This window comes from Loxodonta africana, chromosome 5, assembly GCF_030014295.1.
Source record: "Loxodonta africana isolate mLoxAfr1 chromosome 5, mLoxAfr1.hap2, whole genome shotgun sequence".
NCBI classification, from domain to species: domain Eukaryota; kingdom Metazoa; phylum Chordata; class Mammalia; order Proboscidea; family Elephantidae; genus Loxodonta; species Loxodonta africana.
The window spans coordinates 1,114,717-1,133,618 of NC_087346.1; the positions used below are offsets into that span (position 1 = coordinate 1,114,717).

At 41.8% G+C, this 18,902-nt stretch overlaps 1 protein-coding gene across 5 annotated transcripts in view; it reads left to right on the forward strand.

Annotated features, from left to right (window-relative positions):
• MAML3 (mastermind like transcriptional coactivator 3) overlaps positions 1–18,902 on the forward strand; it is a 518,845-nt gene that overhangs the window by 39,297 nt on the left and 460,646 nt on the right. The window contains exon 1 of one of the 5 annotated variants that reach the window (XM_023548700.2): positions 11,872–18,088. The exons of 3 other annotated variants lie outside the window; for them this stretch is intronic. In XM_023548700.2, coding sequence (XP_023404468.1) covers positions 18,056–18,088 — 33 coding nt within the window. In that variant the 5' untranslated portion in view covers positions 11,872–18,055. Of the gene's footprint in view, positions 1–11,871; positions 18,089–18,902 lie in introns of those variants that run through there. One more of the 5 variants, XM_023548698.2, reaches the window with a different exon arrangement.

Below are 18,902 nucleotides of genomic sequence, written 5' to 3' on the forward strand. Positions count from 1 at the left end.
TGGTTCTGTTACTGTGATGCACTGATAAACTGCTTGTTCGGTGCAACAATTAAAACGAAGGAAAACAAAACAATTTACCTGCTTGATTTTAAGTTTGCAGACAGAAGGGTTTTTTCTAAGTTAATTTTGTCTTGTTCATCTCTTATGTCTGTGTTTCGTCTAACATCTACTTTGTTGTGTTTGCTCCAAAAAAGAAACCAAACCCACTGCCCTTGAGTTGATGCTGACTCACGATGACCCCATTGAGTTGATGCTGACTCAGGACGACCCCACAGGGCTTCCGAGGCTGTAAATCTCCATGCAAGCAGACTGCCATATCTTTCTCCTGCAGAGCCACTGGTGGTTTCGAACAGCTGACCTCTCAGTTCCTTCTTGTTGTTCGGTGCTGCTAAGTTGACTTCAACTCCTAGCAGCCTCGTGTGACAGAGTAGAACTGCCTCATAGAGTTTTCTGGGGTGGAATCTTTATAGAAGCAGATGGCCAGGTCTTTCTCTCATGTAGCTGCTGGGTGAGTTCAAACTGCCAACCTTTTGGTTCGCAGCCAAGCACTGAACAGTTGCACCACCAGGGCTCCATAACATCCATTTAGACTTCTTATGGGTACCCTTTCCACCACCATGGATTCATTAGAATAGTGACACGTATTGGGATGTTTTATTTTGGTCATAAATGACCGTTTAGACTTTGTCTCTTTTGCTTGCTGACTGAGTGGCCATCGGCCTGAGAACTTTGCAGAGGGCCAGGGGAGGTTACTAAGAAGGCACAGTCACCTGCTCTTCTGCCTTCACCTTCTAAAAATATGTTTAAAAAACTCGTTACCGTTTAATCAGTTCGGACTCCTCGCAGCCCTGGAGGACAGAGAAGAGCTGTCCCACAGGGTTTCCGAGGCTGTGGTCTTTTTAGAAGCTGACTGCCACATCCTTCTCCTGTGGAGTGGCTGTTGGGTTTGACCTTTTTCTGTTATCAGTGAGTGCTTAACCACTGCGCCACCAGGGTGCCTTACTGAAAATATATACTGCAGTCAAAATCAGCTTTCACTTCGTTTGATTAAAAAATAGTTGTCTCATCTAGAGAAAGAAGGTAAGTGTGAGAATTAAGGGGAAAATTCAAGAACACCTTGTACATAGAGCTTTGGCTTTATCTCAGAATGGGACAGTGGCATCACCGGGGGGTTTTGGGGGCTGCAGACCGTACCAGGTGACACTGTCAGAGGGAGTGACGCTAAAATGACTGTAAAAATGTCCTCGTAGTTAGTTAAAACAACAAAAACATTTTTCGTAAGCCCAGCTTACGTGTATCAATATACCTACAAGGCTAAAATTCTAATCTAATTTACTTTTTGAACCTCTTAACGAAACCCTGGTGGTGCACTGGTTAAGAGCTACAGCCCCTAACCAGAAGACAGGCAGTTCAAATCCACCAGGTACTCTTTGGAAACCCTCTGGGTCCGATAGGGTCACTATGAATCAGAATTGACTCAATGGCAGCGGGTAATGCGCCTCGGTCAGGGCTGTCATGATTACCCAGTTACAATGTCGCTTCGAATCGTGCGGTGTCTTCTGAACTCACTACAGGCACGCACTGTTGTTCTCGTTTTTTATAGTCGCTGATTTTGCCAAATTTTCTGGTGTTCTAGCTACAATATTGTGGTAATTAGTATTTGTGAACCCATATCAATAACTTTTTTGAGAATGAAGTAATAATTAAAGGAAAAGAAGGAATGATATATGGGAATTACAATTTAGCAGTAATACTAGTACAAAAAACATTACTAAGGATTCTGTATGGTCTGCTAAGGGAGGAGGGCCATGAGTTACTGCACTGGTGTCACCAACCCTGGTGATACCACTGAGTTCATGCTTCAGGTTATTCATTTATATAGCACTTGTGTGGTTTCCAGAATTTGCCGTGATCTGGAGGGGGCTTCCCTGATCCTATTGAAGGAAAAAGTAATAATACTAATATAACAGCTCACATTTCCTGAGTGCTTACTTTGAGCCAGATGGGGCTACCAAGTCCCAGAGAGTTTAGATTACTTGCCAAGGTTAATGAGTGGCAGAGCAGGGATTCGAATCCAAACAATATGGCTTTGAGTCTGTTTGACGGGCTGCTGTGTCTGATTACCTCTCGATGCTGGTCCTGGGGGAGACTGCTGGATTTAAGACTTTGGGAGATTTATTTACCTGTGTTGGTGGAGCATGGTTGAAGGGAACTCTTGAAGATCCACACCCAGATGCCGTTTGTTACCGCTTATTCTCTGACTGGGCCTGTCTACTCTGCCCTGACTTTAAGGACAGGGTAATGCTCTGGGTTGCCTGCATGTCAGCTCTGTCCCTGGCTCCTACATATGGCCCACTAGCCATGCTTCTTCTCAGAATGCACTGTCTCTATCAATTTGTTCTCCTCCCATATTGCCAAAGTCAACATCCTATTTGGGCTTTGAGTGCAAATCTACAGAGCTAGAGCAGCGCCTTTGGAGCTCCGTGTGTTGAGGGCCTGCATGTGTGGACCCTCTTTTGATGGTATGCAGAGAGATTTCCAAGTGCCAGGCCCTTGGCTGTTAGGAGGAAGCCTCTGCTACAGAGATCAGGTGGCCTAAGGTGAGCCTTGAGCTGATACTCTCTAGCAGGAACTAGTGGTTAGAGCTTGAGGTTCCATAAAGGCAGGGATTTTTGTCTCTTTTGTCCCCTGTCCTGTCTGCTGGGCCTAGAATTGTACTTCGGATATAGTACTTGTTGCTGTTGAGTCAATTATGACTCATAGCTACCTTATAGGACAGAGTAGAGCTACCCCACAGGGTTTCCAAGGCTGTAAATCTTTATGGAAGCAGACTGTCACACATCTTTTACCCTCGGAGTGGCTGGTGGCTTTGAACCGCTGACTTTTCAATTAGCAGCCGAGTGCTTAACCACTGTACCACCAGGGCTCCCTTATATTATAGCCAAGCATGGTTGTCCCATGGCACAAGGTTTCCTCTCAAAGTTCCATCCTGCCCTGGCCATCTTTCCCTTTTTATGAACCCCCAAAGTTCTCTCATCCGTGAATTCTTCTAAATCCTTCTTGAGTCTGTTCATGTTTTTGGCTTCTGGTTCTCCTGAGGTAATGAGTTCTCCTTTGTTTATGAAGGAGAGATTTTGCTTTTTATATGTTCTAATGCACCCTGAGGAGCTCTGGTGGTGCTGTGGTTAAGCGCTCGGCTGCTAACTGATAGGTCCGTGGTTCGGGCCCATCAGCTGCACCGTTGGAGGAAAAAACCTGGTGATCTGCTCCTGAAAAGATTACACCCTTGGAAACCCGGTGGGGCAGTTCTACTCTATCCTGTAGGGTCACTACGAGTCAGAATTGACTTGATGATAATAAGTTTTTTAATGCACCCTTCCTTCATAATGTAAAGTGGAAGAAGTTTGAAGCAAACCAGAGAAGAATATGGACAGATGAGGGAGCAAAAGAGAGGCAGGGCACAGGGGAAGGAGCTGCATTGGGAGGAGAGGAGCAGGCTGTCATGTCACTCAGGTCCCCAGGATGTGCTGGTGATGCTGTCTGTGAAGTCACTCTGTTTGATGGAAGCAGTGGCTCAAATCTTTGATGACACAATCGGCTCTTTTCACCTTTCATTCACGGTCAGCCCCTGATGTACACGTACAATTCTGTGAACTAAGTGAAGTCAGTATGGAGGTTTAGCTTGCTTTCTGGTGAGTAATGTTCTTAATATTCAATCTCTCTTCCTTTAGTAAAGTTACTTGATCTCTCGGCCTCAGTTTCCCTCCCTGTAAAGTGGGGATCACAGTAGTTCCTGCCTCATAGTGTTGATATGAGCACTGGGTGATATAATTCATGTAGAAATTTCAGTAGAGTTCTGGATTCACAGTCAGAATTCTGTAAATATCAGCTGTTGTTATCAGCACATCACCAAGATGCCCACCCTTGTGCCTTGTGATGGCAGGCTCAGCGGGTAGCCAACATGTTTTCTTCAAAAATATAGAGCATGTCTAGGTTTGTGGCAGGTGTTTTAAGGAGGAGTCGAGACTTTGCTTGCTGTCTTGTACCTCTTGTGTGGAAAGTGTTTAGCATGCTTAAGCCCCATTGCAGTTACTCTCAATGTGAGCCCAAATCCCCTCAGCACCTTTTATCTCTGGTCATTCATTTTGGACCTGCCCCATATTGTCTTCCATTGTTGATCGCTGGCCATTACCATGGCACCTGCTATGAGCCAGATGCTGGGCAAAACATTGGGATGACACCTTGGCTGTGTTACAGCCCCTTTCCTGGAGGAGCTGCAAGAGGGTTTGGGTGGATGAAGGATGGAGGTGCGAAATACAGCGTGAGCAGGGAATCATGAGCATGTTGGTGTTGTTGAAGCAGAAGGTTTGGGGTGGAAAGTAGCAGAAGAAGAGGCTGGTAAGATAGGCAGGCGTTAAGACACAGAGGACCTTATATGCCTCTGTCAGGAGCTTAAGCCCTGATATAGGTGAAGAGGAAAATCATCAAAGTTTGTAAACAACGGAGTGAAGAGGTCAGTAGACTTTCGATCAAGCACTCAGGCAACTGTATGGTTTTTAAACAAGGATTAGATGCAGGGAGGCCAGTTAGGAGACTGCTGAATACACCAGCAAGTGATATTGAAGGGCTTGCAGTAGGTGAGTGGTAGGTAGAGAAGGAGACGTCTGTGAGACCACTTTCAAAGAGTATTAAGGAAGGTGAAAGTGCACTTGGCTGCTAACTGGAAGGTTGGAGTTTGATTGCATCTAGAGCCTTGGAAGAAAGCCCTGAGGATCTGCTTCCAAAAAATTAGCCATTGAAACCCCTATGGAGCACAGCTGTACTCTGACAAACGTGGGATTGCCTTGAGTTGGAGTCGACTGGTAATTTATTGAGGAGACAGGGAAGACTGAGAGAAATCAGGGAATACCTCCAGGTTCCTGGCTTAGATGTTGGTGTTGCTAACCAACATAGAAGATATAGGAAGTGCCTTAGGTTTTTGGGGGAAGATGATCAGTTCAGTTATGGACATGCAAAGTTTAGTGGACTGATGGTTCATCCTGAAGGCATGACCCGTAGTCATTTGGATATGTTGTTGTTGTTGTTAGGTGCTGTTGAGTCAGTTCCAACTCATAGCGACCCTATGCACAACAGAACAAAACACTGCCCGGTCCTGCGCCATCCTTACAATCGTTGTTATGCTTGAGCTCATTGTTGCAGCCACTGTGTCAATCCACCTTGTTGAGGGTCTTCCTCTTTTCTGCTGACCCTGTACCCTGCCAAGCATGATGTCCTTCTCCAGGAACTGATCCCTCCTGACAACGTGTCCAAAGTATGTAAGACGCAGTCTCGCCATCCTTGACTTGACTCTAAGGAGCATTCTGGACGCACTTCTTCCAAGACAGATTTGTTCGTTCTTTTGGCAGTCCGTGGTATATTCAATATTCTTTGCCAACACCACAATTCAAAGGTGTCAACTCTCCTTCGGTCTTCCTTATTCATTTTCCAGCTTTCACATGCATGTGATGCGATTGAAAATACCACGGCTTGGGTCAGGTGCACCTTAGTCTTCAGGGTGACATCTTTGCTCTTCAACACTTTGAAGAGATCCTCTGCAGCAGATTTACCCAATGCAATGCGTCTTTTGATTTCTTGACTGCTGCTTCCATGGCTGTTGATTGTGGATCCAAGTAAAATGAAATCCTTGACAACTTCAATCTTTTCTCCGTTTATCATGATGTTGCTCATTGGTCCAGTTGTGAGGATTTTTGTTTTCTTTATGTTGAGGTGTAATCCGTACTGAAGGCTGTGGTCTTTGATCTTCATTAGTAAGTGCTTCAAGTCCTCTTCACTTTCAGCAAGCAAGGTTGTGTCATCTGCATAGCACAGGTTGTTAATGAGTCTTCCGCCAATCCTGATGCCCCCTTCTTCTTCATATAGTCCAGTTTCTCGTATTATTTGTTCAGCATACAGATGAAATAGGTATGGTGAAAGAATACAATCCTGACACACACCTTTCCTGACTTTAAACCAATCAGCATCCCCTCGTTCTGTCCAAACAACTGCCTCTTGATCTATGTAAAGGTTCCTCATGAGCACAATTAAGTGTTCTGGAATTCCCACTCTTTGCAGTGTTATCCATAGTTTGTTATGATCCACAGAGTTGAATGCCTTTGCAAGTCCATGAGAGCCAAAATATGACCTTGAGTATATCCCACCTGAATTTAGAGACCATCTGAAGAATAGATTTGATGCATTGAACACTAGTGACCGAAGACCAGACGAGTTGTGGAATGACATCAAGGACATCATCCATGAAGAAAGCAAGAGGTCACTGAAAAGACCGGAAAGAAAGAAAAGACCAAGGTGGATGTCAGGGGAGACTCTGAAACTTGCTCTTGAGTGTCGAGCAGCTAAAGCAAAAGGAGAAATTGATGAAGTAAAAGAACTGAACAGAAGATTTCAAAGGGCCTCTCGAGAAGACAAAGTAAAGTATTATAATGACATGCGCAAAGAGCTGGAGATGGAAAACCAACACGCTCGGCGTTTCTCAAGCTGAAAGAACTGAAGAAAAAATTCAGGCCTTGAGTTGCAATAGTGAAGGATTCCATGGCGAAAATATTAAATGATGTAGGAAGCATCAAAAGAAGATGGAAGGAGTACAGAGTCATTATACCAAAAAGAATTAGTCGATATTCAACCATTTCAAGAGGTGACATATGATCAGGAACTGATGGTACTGAAGGAAGAAGTCCAAGCTGCTCTGAAGGCATTGGCGAAAAACAAGGCTCCAGGAATTGATTGAGTATCAATTGAGATGTTTCAACAAACACATGCAACGCTGGAGGTGCTCACTCGTCTATGCCAAGAAATATGGAAGACAGCTTCCTGGCCAACTGACTGGAAGAGATCCATATTTATGCCTATTCCCAAGAAAGGTGATCCAACCGAATGTGGAAATTATAGAACAATATCATTAATATCACACACAAGCAAAATTTTGCTGAAGGTCATTCAAAAGCGGCTGCAGCAATGTATCGACAGGGAACTGCCAGAAATTCAGGCCGGTTACAGAAGAGGACGTGGGACCAGGGATATCATTGCTGATGTCAGATGGATCCTGGCTGAAAGCAGAGACTACCAGAAGGATGTTTACCTGTGTTTTGTTGACTATGCATTTGGTATAAAAAAACAGTCCTTGAATTTAGCACGGAGGTCTGACCTGCAGTTATAGACACTGAAGATGGCTAAAACTTCAGAGTGGATGAAATTGGTGAAGAGCTATGTATGTTATGAAAGGAGAAGAACAAGGACAGGAATCCTGGGGAACACAACATTCAACTTATTTTTGGCGGAGATCTTCAAAAGGACATCAAGAAGGAACAGTCAGTTGGTGAAGAGTACCAGGAGAGTGGTGAGTGGTGAAAACTAAAGAGAGTATAGCCAGCAATATCACATGCAGCAAGATCAATAGCAAATAGTGCCTTGGGATTTGGCAACTAGAAGCTTGTGGCTTTTTGTCAGAGTAGTTGCAGTGGGATGGTGGGAAGGGAGCCAATGGATGAGAAGTGTGGAAGAAGAGGGGTTAGACTGTATGGGAATGGAGGGAGGTAGCGAGGAGATCTCGCATTCAAGAGAGGAGCCTCCTCTCAAGTAGCTTGTAAACTTCTTGAGGATGGAGATGTCTTGTTTACCTATGGGTTTTATAAAACCAAAAAAACCAAACCCAGTGCTGGTGAAGTCAATTCCAACTCATAGCGACCCTATAGGACAGAGTAGAACTGCCCCATAGAGTTTCCAAGGAGCGCCTGGTGGATTCAAACTGCTGACTCTTTGGTTATCAGCCGTAGCATTTAACCACTGTGCTACCAGGGTTTCCATGGGTTTTATAGTTGTTGTTTTTCTTGACTTTTTTTGTTTGTTTATTTTACAATGCCTGTTGTAGTTCTTTTTGCTTGGTAAAGTAGAGGGTCAGTGGAAAAAAGGAAGACCCTCAATGAGATGGATTAACACAGTGGCTGCAACAGTGGGCTCAAGCATAACAATGATTGTGAGCATGGCGCAGGACCAGGCAGTGTTTTGTTTTGTGGTACATAGGGTAGCTATGAGTCGGAACTGACTCGACGGCACCTAACAACAACAACATTACAGTCCTTATTGTTTTAAAAGAGGGTTCATCAATTGATTTACAGTTTTGCCTCTTTAAAACCTATACCTTCTCCTATACATACGAGTGATGTGGTCAGTTAGTTTGCCTTGTGTATGAGTTAAGCATATGTGTACGATATAATTTGGATACTTTAAAAGGGCAAGAAGAATAAAGTCATGGGATTATCATTGATTTTTTTTTTTTTTTTGGTATGCTGAACTCTTCATTGTTTCAAAATACATTTCAATAGCTTTTATTTTTTAAATATGTTTTTAATGCGTATCAGTTTATATATTTTAACGTTGATTTCTGTTCTGATCTCAGTTAAAGTGTCTTTTTATTGAATATGTATGAACTGAATGTCTAAACTTCAAGATACTGAAAAATAAGCTAAAGTTGGGCTTAATTAAAACCAAAATCATTGTCCAGTTTCTTTAATTAAAGAACATTAGAGAACAATTAATTTCTAGAATTATCTCTTTGGGAAGAATTTGCTTTTTCTGCATTACAGAGCCATGCTCTGCATTGGACATAGGGCATTTGTAGCCTGGGTATCAACCTGCAGAGACTTTTTTTCCATGGGAGTTTCAGGTGCTGAACAGTTGCTGTATTCATGATCCTAATCCTTTAATTCAGGGTGGCTCTGCTTCTGCAAGGAGCCTTCGTGGTGCAGGGATTAAAGTGATAAACTAATAACTGAAAGGTCTGGGGTTTGAAACCTCGGAGGGAGAAAGACGTGGCGATCTGCTTGCGTAGAGATTTAAAACCTTGGAAACCCTACGTGGTCGCTGTGAGTCAGAATCAACTTGATGCAATGGGTTTGGTTTTGGTTTTCTGCTGCCTGCACCATGGGTTTTCCTGTAGTAAGGACGAGGTGTAATCCATATTATCTAGTAATTTGCCGGCTAAAGGACTGTGAAGAAGGGTCATCTCAAAACCAACTGGAGTTGGAAACAAGCCTGGTAGCCCTAAATATTTCATCTGCATATGGTGGGGGCTGCTGTTTGAAACACTAAGTCTACCTTTGCTTGGCTGTTCTGCTTTCTGAAGAGGTGTCTGAGCTTCTATTTTGTGAAAGCTTTTGGCTCCTTTTCTTCTTTCACCTAGATTTTATTGTGCTTCTCAGGGATAACATGTGCCGTGTCCCCAGGCTCTTGAGTGAGCACTTCCTACTGGCTATTACGTCTTTCCAAATTACGAGACCTGGAAATGCCTTTCTGAGTGTTTTTCCCTTCTGAAGACTTTCCTAACCAGACTTAGTACAGTTTAAGGAGGTTGCTTCACTGCATTAGGCAGACAGAGGGACAGACAGAGTACAGATAGGTAGATAAATAGCTGCCATCGAGTTGACTCCAACTCTCGGCGATCTTATGTACCACAGAATGAAGCGCTGCCCAGTCCTGCATCATCCTCGTGATTGCTGGCATGTTCCTGGCCGTCATTGTGGCTGTTGTGCCAATTCATCTCACCCAGGACCTCCCTCGCCCTCGTTGACCCTCTACCTCACCAAACATGATGTTCTCCTCCAGTGTTTGATTCCTCCTGATGACATGTCCAAATAGACAGTGTTCTACTGTGACCCATAGGGTTTTCATTGGCAAATTTTCTGGAGTACATTGCTAGGCCTTTCTTCCTAGTCTGTCTTAGTCTGGAAACCTGTCTACCATGGGTGACCCTGCTGTTATTTGAAATACCATTAAGATAGCTTCCAACATCACAGTAACATGCAAGCCACCAGAGTACAACAAACTGACAGTCACCTGTTAGGAGTTGCAAAAAGCTGCCTTGGGTACATTTAGGGGCTAATGAAGAAAGTAGTGTCTTGGGCATTTTTTTCTGTCTCAGGTTTCACGATGCTAATATATGCTAACATATGACAGTTGTGCACTGCATGGTAGATAAAGACTAGAAGTTCAAGAAGCTTTGGAGAGACACAGCAAATTGTGTGATGTTAAAAACCTTAAAGACAAGGGTAAAAAGTAAGCCCACTGGAAAGACAAGCATTTGGATGACTTATGGGAAATATGGAAGTTTGAGAAGTGAGAAAAGCTAGTACATGGTTATTGGTATATGTTTGGAACATGTGGAGGGAAATCTGTGTTTTTCCTAAAACACTGAAGTAAAACTTAGGGCTTTGAATTTGAAACCTTAGTCACTTTGGGGCTTGCAGAGAAATGTGATACAAAGAGTATTATTTGTCTTGAGGCTGCATTAAAAAAATGGTCTTACCTTATCCTACCCCAGAAACCTTACGAAGGATTTAAATTTTTCTTCGAGGTTTTTTGTTTTCTTTTTAAATGTTTCATCTCATTCATTCAGATCTAAATGGAGGGGAATAACAATGGACTTCAGACATGGTCCTCCTGATGGGTTAGGCTGTGCTTTTTCTGTTGCTGTGGAGGGGATTCCTCTGAAATGATCAAATTTCGGAACCAGGAGATAGAAGACCTAGTTAAAGTTAATCTGTGAGAGAGAGAGAGAGCGCAAGAATGAATATGAAAGTATGTTCAAGGAAGCTCAGCCATTTGGACATCTTAGAATAATCAATTTGCTTGTCTACTTTTAAAAAACTTTAAAAAATGCATCTTCTTTGTAAAGAAAAATCCGTAATCCACTATTCAAAGGTGACATGTGTTAAGAAATTGGCCATATAACTGTTCAGACATTTTTTATTATGCATATGTTGTGTACGTGCGTGTGTGCGTGAGTGTGTGTGTTATGTATATGTAGCCCTGGTGGCTCAGTGATTAAGAGCTGTGGTTGCCAAACAAAAGGTCAGCAGTCCGAATCCACCAGCTGCTCCTTGGAAATCCTATGGGGCAGTTCTCCTCTGTCCTATAGGTTGCTATGAGTTGGATTTCACTCTGCAGCAATGGGTATTTATATATATGTATGCATACTTTTTTTCCTTTTTCCAAAATAACCAATCCCCTATAATTAATTTATGGTATATTGCATATGTGTTTTTGTAAGTTACTTTAAACCTCTTCTGGGTCAAGGTGGAGATAAATAAATATAGAGTTACAGTGTGGTAGAAAAGTAACTGTGGTCCCAAATGTGCCAGCTCTTTTTAAAAAATATTTTACTGTTTTTGGAGAAAATTTACATAGCAAATTAGGTTCTCATTTAACAGTTTCTATACATATTATTCATGGAGCCCTGGTGGCAAAGTTGTTAAGAGCTCAGGCTGCTAACCAAAAGGTATGCAGTTTGAATCCACCAGCCGCTCCATGGAAACCCAATGGGCCAGTTCTGCTCTGTCCTATAGGGTCTCTATGAGTCGAAATCGACCTGATGGCACACAGCAACAATGGCATACATATTATTCAGTGACATTGGTTAGACTTTTCACAGTGTGTCTGCATTTTCATTATTTCCATTCTGGTTGTTCTGTTTCCATTAATCTAGCTTCCCTGTCGCCCCCTTACTTTCTCATCTTTGGTCTAGGGTAAATGTTGAGCGTTAGGAGTATGGTACTCACGGGTGATGTTATTTATTTTAAGAGCCACTGTATCTTTTGGTTGACAGGTGACCACTAGGAGTGGTTTGAATTCCAGGTTTAAAGGATATTCCAGGACAATACTCTCAGGGGTTCCACTAGTCTCTACTGGTTGAGTAAGTCTGGCCTTTTTTAGGAATTTGAGTTTCAATCTACATTTTTCTCCCATTCTATCCAGGACTATCTATTGTGTCCTTGGTTGGAACGGTTGGGAGTGATATCCGGGCACCATCTAGTTTTTCTGGTCTCAAGGTAAGTGAGGCTGTGGTTCATGTAGACTATTAGTCCTGTAGACTAGTTTCTTCTTTCGGTCTTTGGTTTCTTTCTTTTTCTTTTGCTCCAGTTGAGGAGACCAGTAGTTGTATTTTAGATGTCTGCTCACGAGCTTTTAAGACCCTAGACACCACTCATCAAACTAGGATGTAGCGCATTACCTTTTTTAAGCTATGTTATGCCAATTGACTGAGTTGTCCTCCCTGTTCCACCTGCCCCAAGAGGGCTGGCTCTTTCCTGATTATGGCTATCTCTTTAAAAGGCTATAGAACTTTACCTGGAAGAAGTTCAAAATGCTCAGATTAACCATTTATTTCCTATCTTTGTCTTACATGGGTTTAGTAGAGAATGGAGAGATTGGGGGATGGGGCAGTGAGAATAGTGTTTCAGGAAACCTCAGCTTTATCAGTAGGATCAAAACTCTAAGTACTTCAAGTACTTACAGGTATTTACGTAATGTTTAGTTAAATATCGGTGTACTTTGTTTTTAAAAGATGATGGCACAGAAATACAGATTTTCAAAATAGTTTTACAGAGTGGACTCAAGGTTGATAACTCCCATTGTCAAACTTTTTCTCTTCAGAAAAATAATTTCCCTCAATATCTTTTAAGTACGAATACTGCTAGTATATTTAAATTTTATTTTGATTTATAAAACCTGAGTTAGATGCCACTTAATGGGAAGAAAGTCAAAGTGTTGGTTTAGGCATGATTACCAGCAAAAGAACATTTCTGATGGAGTTTTAGAAAAACATTGGGATTTGTTTACTATTAGAATCAAGAGAAAGATGTTGTGAAGTAGCTGAGATAGTCATCCACGGCATTTAAGGTCAGATTATTTATGTGAAAATAAGGAGTCTTTAACATTTTAACTTTCATCTGGGCCATAGTAATAAGTCCCAGTAAAACACTGATATTTGTACTTCTTTGCCACAATTAGGAGCAGCCAAATCTTTTGGCTTCAGAGACTACTGTGCAAAATAAAACAAGCTTGAAGAACCCAAGAATCTGAATCTGGGCCCACCATAGTTATGTGCCCAAAAGAAATGACTTTGCCTTTTGAGGTTTCTCCCTGTAGCGTACCCAATGGCAGGGTTTTCAGAAAATAGCCCTTCTGTAAACTTAGAAAAATGAAGACTATATTAAAAGCTTAAAGTTAAGTCTGTCCCTTAGTCTGGATTCAGTTTTTAGTCCAAAGATTTGTTTTGATTCTTGAAGTGCTCTGTTTCCCTAAAACTACTGCATGTATATGGTTTTTATAAGTAGCAGTTAAAAATCACCAAAATGTAACCCCATCCTAATGATGCTGTTGAGTTGCAAACTATATGTTATTGTGATGTTTTAGCTCTGAGGACAAGTAACAAAGGACACCTTTTCCCTATCTGTTGGTCATTTCAAAAAGAAAAATGAGAGTAAAAAGAACAGTTGACATAATCCATATGTTTGTCTATGAGGGAAAAAGAAAAAAAATTAAGGAGAAACTATTAGATCTTAGCTGTGACCAGTCTTTCTATGGAAAAAGATTAATTTGGATGGACTAACTATACCTAAAATTAGAACTGTGGGAAAAGGATTATATGCAACCAAATGCAAAAGATTAACGTGGAAGCATGATGCCTAAGAATTGGGCGCCCTTGAAATAGTCATCTCCGTCAGGCACGTTTGCACAGCGTGGAAGCATGATGCCTGAGAATTGGGCGCCCTTGAAATAGTCATCTCCGTCGGGCACGTTTGCACAGCGTGGAAGCATGATGCCTGAGAATTGGCGCCCTTGAAATAGTCACCTCCGTCGGGCACGTTTGCACAGCGTGGAAGCATGATGCCTGAGAATTGGGCGCCCTTGAAATAGTCATCTCCGTCGGGCACGTTTGCACAGCGTGGAAGCATGATGCCTGAGAATTGGGCGCCCTTGAAATAGTCATCTCCGTCGGGCACGTTTGCACAGCGTGGAAGCATGATGCCTGAGAATTGGGCGCCCTTGAAATAGTCATCTCCGTCAGGCACGTTTGCACAGCTCCATGTAGGAATAGGAAATGGGGAAACAAGAATGATAGCAGTTTAACCAAAGATTTTGTTAATTTGTCGCCTGTTAATAACTGCTTTTATAAAACGTCATCTAGCTTGGATGTGCAGCTTTTTGTACAAGGTGTCGGTAGTAACCTGTAATTTAATACTGCTCATTACTTGTTAGGCGAGGCACTCAGATTCACCTTGTAGGCGTCACTCTTTGGTTAGCTTTGAACCTCAGGAGACAAACTTGATTGTGATTGGAAGTCTCTTTTCAAGTCTACAATAATTATTAATTTGCTTCTCTGGAATAGCTAATAGTAGTTGACTAAATGGAGAGATTTAGAGATGTTGCCCACAGAAAAACACGCGTTTTCAAATGCATAAATACTGTGTGTCCCAAAGCGTTGCGTTAGAGGGTGGCATTGAAGAAGCCTACAGTGACTAGATTTAGGTACCAGTTCATATCCATAAATGGAGTGTGAGGTGAGAGAAAGAAAGGGGAGAAAAGCGTATCCAGGAAGATCTCACATTAGTTGAATTAAATCTATTTCTACCTAATATAATACAAGGCGTCAGTGGTTATTGAGTCTGGGTTCCTCTCCTGTACACCCAAAATTAGTACACAAATGGTTACAATTCCATCTCAAGCATATCTATTAAAAATTGTTGATTACAGTATCATCTTTTAAAATGGTTTCCAGAAACGGTTATGGAGGAAAACTGAGTAGGTTTTTATATTGGGTGAGGTTGGATGTGAGGACAAGATCTTGAGATTGACCTCATCAGGGTGAATTTTGAAAACAGGTTGTTTTAGTCATCTAGTGCTGCTATAACAGAAATATCACAAGTGGTGGCTTTAACAAAGAGAAATTTATTCTCTCACAGCCCAGTAGGTTACAAGTCCAAATTCAGGGTGTCAGTTCCAGGGGACAGTTTTCTCTCTCTGTTGGCTCTGGAGGAAGATTACTTGTTGTCAATCTTCCCCTGGTCAAGGAGCTTCTCAGGCACAGGGGCCCCAGGTCCAAAGGAGGTGCTCTGCTGCTGGTGCTGCTTCCTTGGTAGTATGAGGTCCTGGTGTCTCTCTGCTCACCTCTCTCTTTTATATCTCAAAAGAGATTGGCTTAAGACACTATCTAATCTTGCAGATCTCATCGATACGACTGCCGCTAATCCATCTTATTATATCATAGTGATAGGATTTACAACACACAGGGAAATCACATCAGATGATAAAATGGTAGACAATCATACAAAGGAATTATGACCTAGCCAAGTTGACACATATTTTTGGGGGGCGCAATTCAATCCATGACACAGGTTTACCTCACACCAAACTTTTGCCTTGAATTCTGTAGCAAGTGCTGTCGTAGACTTTGACTTTTAGGCTGTACATTGAAGGTACCTGTAACTGAAGCTGCTTCTGACTCCCATTCTCTAGCTAGAAATCTTACATTAATTTCCAGATCTTTTGCCAACAAATAATTTGGTTGGTTTGGATGGCTGTATCTAGAATGAAGGACCTTGTGTCCTTCCCCATGTGCCATCAGAGGCCTTGGGGGAGAATTGAGTTCACCTGCATCAGCTAATCAGCAGTGGCTGTTATGCATGTGATTTTTGCAATTGAAGAAAATATTCTGCTCCCTTCCCCTGCTATGGCTTGTTCAATTCCAGTGGGCTGTAATATAAATATTGACCAAAGGAATGAATCAGGGCTTTCCAAACTGTTTTCAATGTTATATACTTCTCTCTCGTTAAAGAAAAAAAAGCCACCAAGTTGACGCTGAGTCATCGCGACCCCGTATGTGTCAGAGTAGATCTGCGCTTCGTAGGGTTTTCAATGGATGATTCTTCACAAGCAGGTCACCAGGCCATGCCTTTCTTCCCAGGAGCCTCTGGATGGGTTTGAACCTGCAACCTCTTGGTTAGTGGCGGAGGGCATTAACCATTTGCACCGCCTAGGAATTCCTTTCTTAGTAGAAACTTTCCTTTTTTTCACACTAGAAGATAGAGGCCCCAGTGATAGTTAAGGTTATAGTTCTGCTGCCTTATTCTCATAGAGCCCTGGTGGCACAGTGGTTAAGAGCTCAGCTGCTAACCAAGAGGCCGAAAGGTTGAATCCACAAGCCGCTCCCTGGAAATCCTGTGGGGCAGCTCTGCACTGTCCTACAGGGTCGTTATGAGTCAGAATCAACTTGATGGCTCCGGATTTGGATTTTTTCGTTTACTTTATTCTCATATGTGATGTGGATGATGATGATGATGATGATAAAAGTTCTCTGGCACTTGCTCTGTCAGGCACCGTTCTAAGCGTTTTACATTTATTAACTCATTTAGTTTTCAAAGCAACCTTGGGAGGCAGGCTATTTACAGATGAGGAAACAGAAGGCACAGAGAGGCTAAGTGACTTGACCAAGGTCCTACAACTGGTAAGTGGTAAAGCCAGGGCTTAAATTGAGGCAGTTGGGTTCCAGTCTATACTCCTGACTATTTTTTCAAAGACTGAACACAGTAGGAAAAAAAAAAACACCTAAATCCCTTAAATATTTAGACTTAAAGTTGTAGCTGATATGACAGAAAATCTTTTTTGGCAGGAGCCTAACCATAGACTCTGAAGAAGTTGCAACTGTGGATGTCATGATTCTCATTTCAGAGCATTAAAAAAAAAAAAAAAAGTTGAATTTAGTGTGTTCTTTTTGGGTTTTATTTCTTTGTATATTTTCATATAAAGCCTTAAAAACATGCACACACAAACTGCCCTGAGACTTACTAGATAAAATTCTGTTCTTTCAACTGAACTGTTGACCTCTGAACTTGTCTGATGTGTTTACAGAACCTGTTCTGCCCCTTTGATCATCTCAGGCTTCTGTAACTTTATTAAAGATACGGCTGTAATTTAGAAACTTCTCATTTGTATTTTTATGAAACCCGAGAACGTGACATTAGATCAGACCAATTTTCCGATTCTTGGTTTATGATTTTGATGTGTCTTGTGAATTTTAGAAGAAACTACATTTTACAAAGGACTTCTGTTGTGAAATACTTTGCTTTGTCACTGACAGATCACGTGAATATTTTCTTAAGGAAATGTATTTTATAAATCATAGTTTTGTATTTGGGGTATGCTTATACACAAAATTATATTCAAATTTAACTTCATTTTTGGAGTTCAGATTTTTGTGTGGCTAGTGCGCTAAGTAAAAGTGTAAATTTAGGAATTATAGGGTCACTATTTTTTTTTTTTTTTATGAGTTGGCATTGATTCGACGGCAATGGGTTTGGTTTTGGTTTTATCTATTAGAAACACCTTTTAAATGTCTTGAGAGAGAATAATGAGTGGTTAAGGTATTTGGATCAATATAATTAGGAACGCCAAACATTTGCTTTTAGATTATAGTAAGTAAGGTATAAGATAATGGTCTTCCTTATAATTAGGATTTTGCTTGGTATTAAAAAAAAAAAATCCTTTGCCGTTCAGTCAATGCCGACTCATAGCGACCCCATACAGGACAGAGTAGAACTGCCCCATAGGGTCTCCAGGGAACCACTGGTGGATTCGAACTGCTGACCTTTTGGTTAGCAGCCAAGCTCTTAACTGTTACGCCGCCAGGACTCCTTGCTTTGTATTAACACCCTAAAAAATCACCACATATCACACTCAGGATGAAAGGGGAGACTAGAGAAATCTGCAATTTGAGAACAAAAAGCAGAACTTTTTTTCATTCTGCTGAGGAAGAGGAAGGAGAGTCCAAGTCTGGAACTGGGCCTGTTGTGCAAGCCAGAGATTCTAAAACAAGTGGAGGTGCCTAGATTCTTAGTGGGAGTACTCTGAGAACACACATTGCAGACGGTGACATAAGCAGCTCTCCTGTGTGTTCGTATGTAAAGTGCACTGTGCTTTTTAAAAGTCCACCCTGTGAGGGGAGATGTAAATCCAAAATTCTAATCCTTCGTCTTCAGCAACAATCCCGTGACACTTCTTTACAAGATAACTGTTACTGACTCAATTTGGTTGACTGTTTCTAGCTTCCTTAAATCCTGTTGTGGTTTCAGCTGAGTAAAGCATGATTCACTTCCTGCCCTGTAGGGTATAAACCAGCTCTAATTTTTTTTAAGGGTTTAGTCTGGAAGTGGCCAAAGCTGAAGGCATGGAGGCAATGGCAGCTGTTCGAAGCAGTGAGGTTGGTGCCTGAGATTAGAGTGGCAGCTTCTAGCATGACTTTGGAAGGAATTGAACCCAGGCAGTTGTATCCAAGTGACTTGAGTTGTCTTCTGTGTTTCTTTGTCAGCCTGCCCATCCTTGTACTGTAGTGGAATAGATACCCTCTTGGTTTCTGGTGACTGGCAGTAGCCCTGAAATTGCAAGAGGGATATTTCTTGCGTGGTTGTCTTCCCCAGGACACCACGTGAGTAGCACACGAGGGCCAGTTTTAAATAAGGACCTCCTGAACAAGGGCCTATTCCTCTGATTCCCTGGGGGCTCTGAGTGTAGGATGGAGCTGTTTTGAACACACACAAAAAACAAGAAATTCAGAATATGGGAATAAAGTATGACTTGATCACTTTGAGCCCAGATGTTCAGAATTTGTGTTGATTGTAACATGGTCTTTTTTACCTTGTGTAAAAGAGTATGATAAACAGATTAACACGGTAAATAAAAAAGGGATCCAAAACTCAAACCCACTGCCACTGAGTCGATTCCGACTCATAGTGACCCTATAGGATAGAGTAGAACTGCTGCCCGGTAGGGTTTCCAAGGAACAGCTGGTGGATTCGAACTGCTGACCTTTTGCTTAGCAGCCATAGCTCTTAGCCACTAAACCAGGAGGGTTTCGAATTAGTAAAGATTTGTATATTTAAATTGTCTTTTGCACATCCAGTAACTTTGTATATTTCATGGGAAGACTCTCTATATTAAAATCTAAATTTAAAAAGGGTAGTTTGGCATTATAAAAAATAATTCTAATTTTTCAAACGCTTTACCTAAGTAGTCAT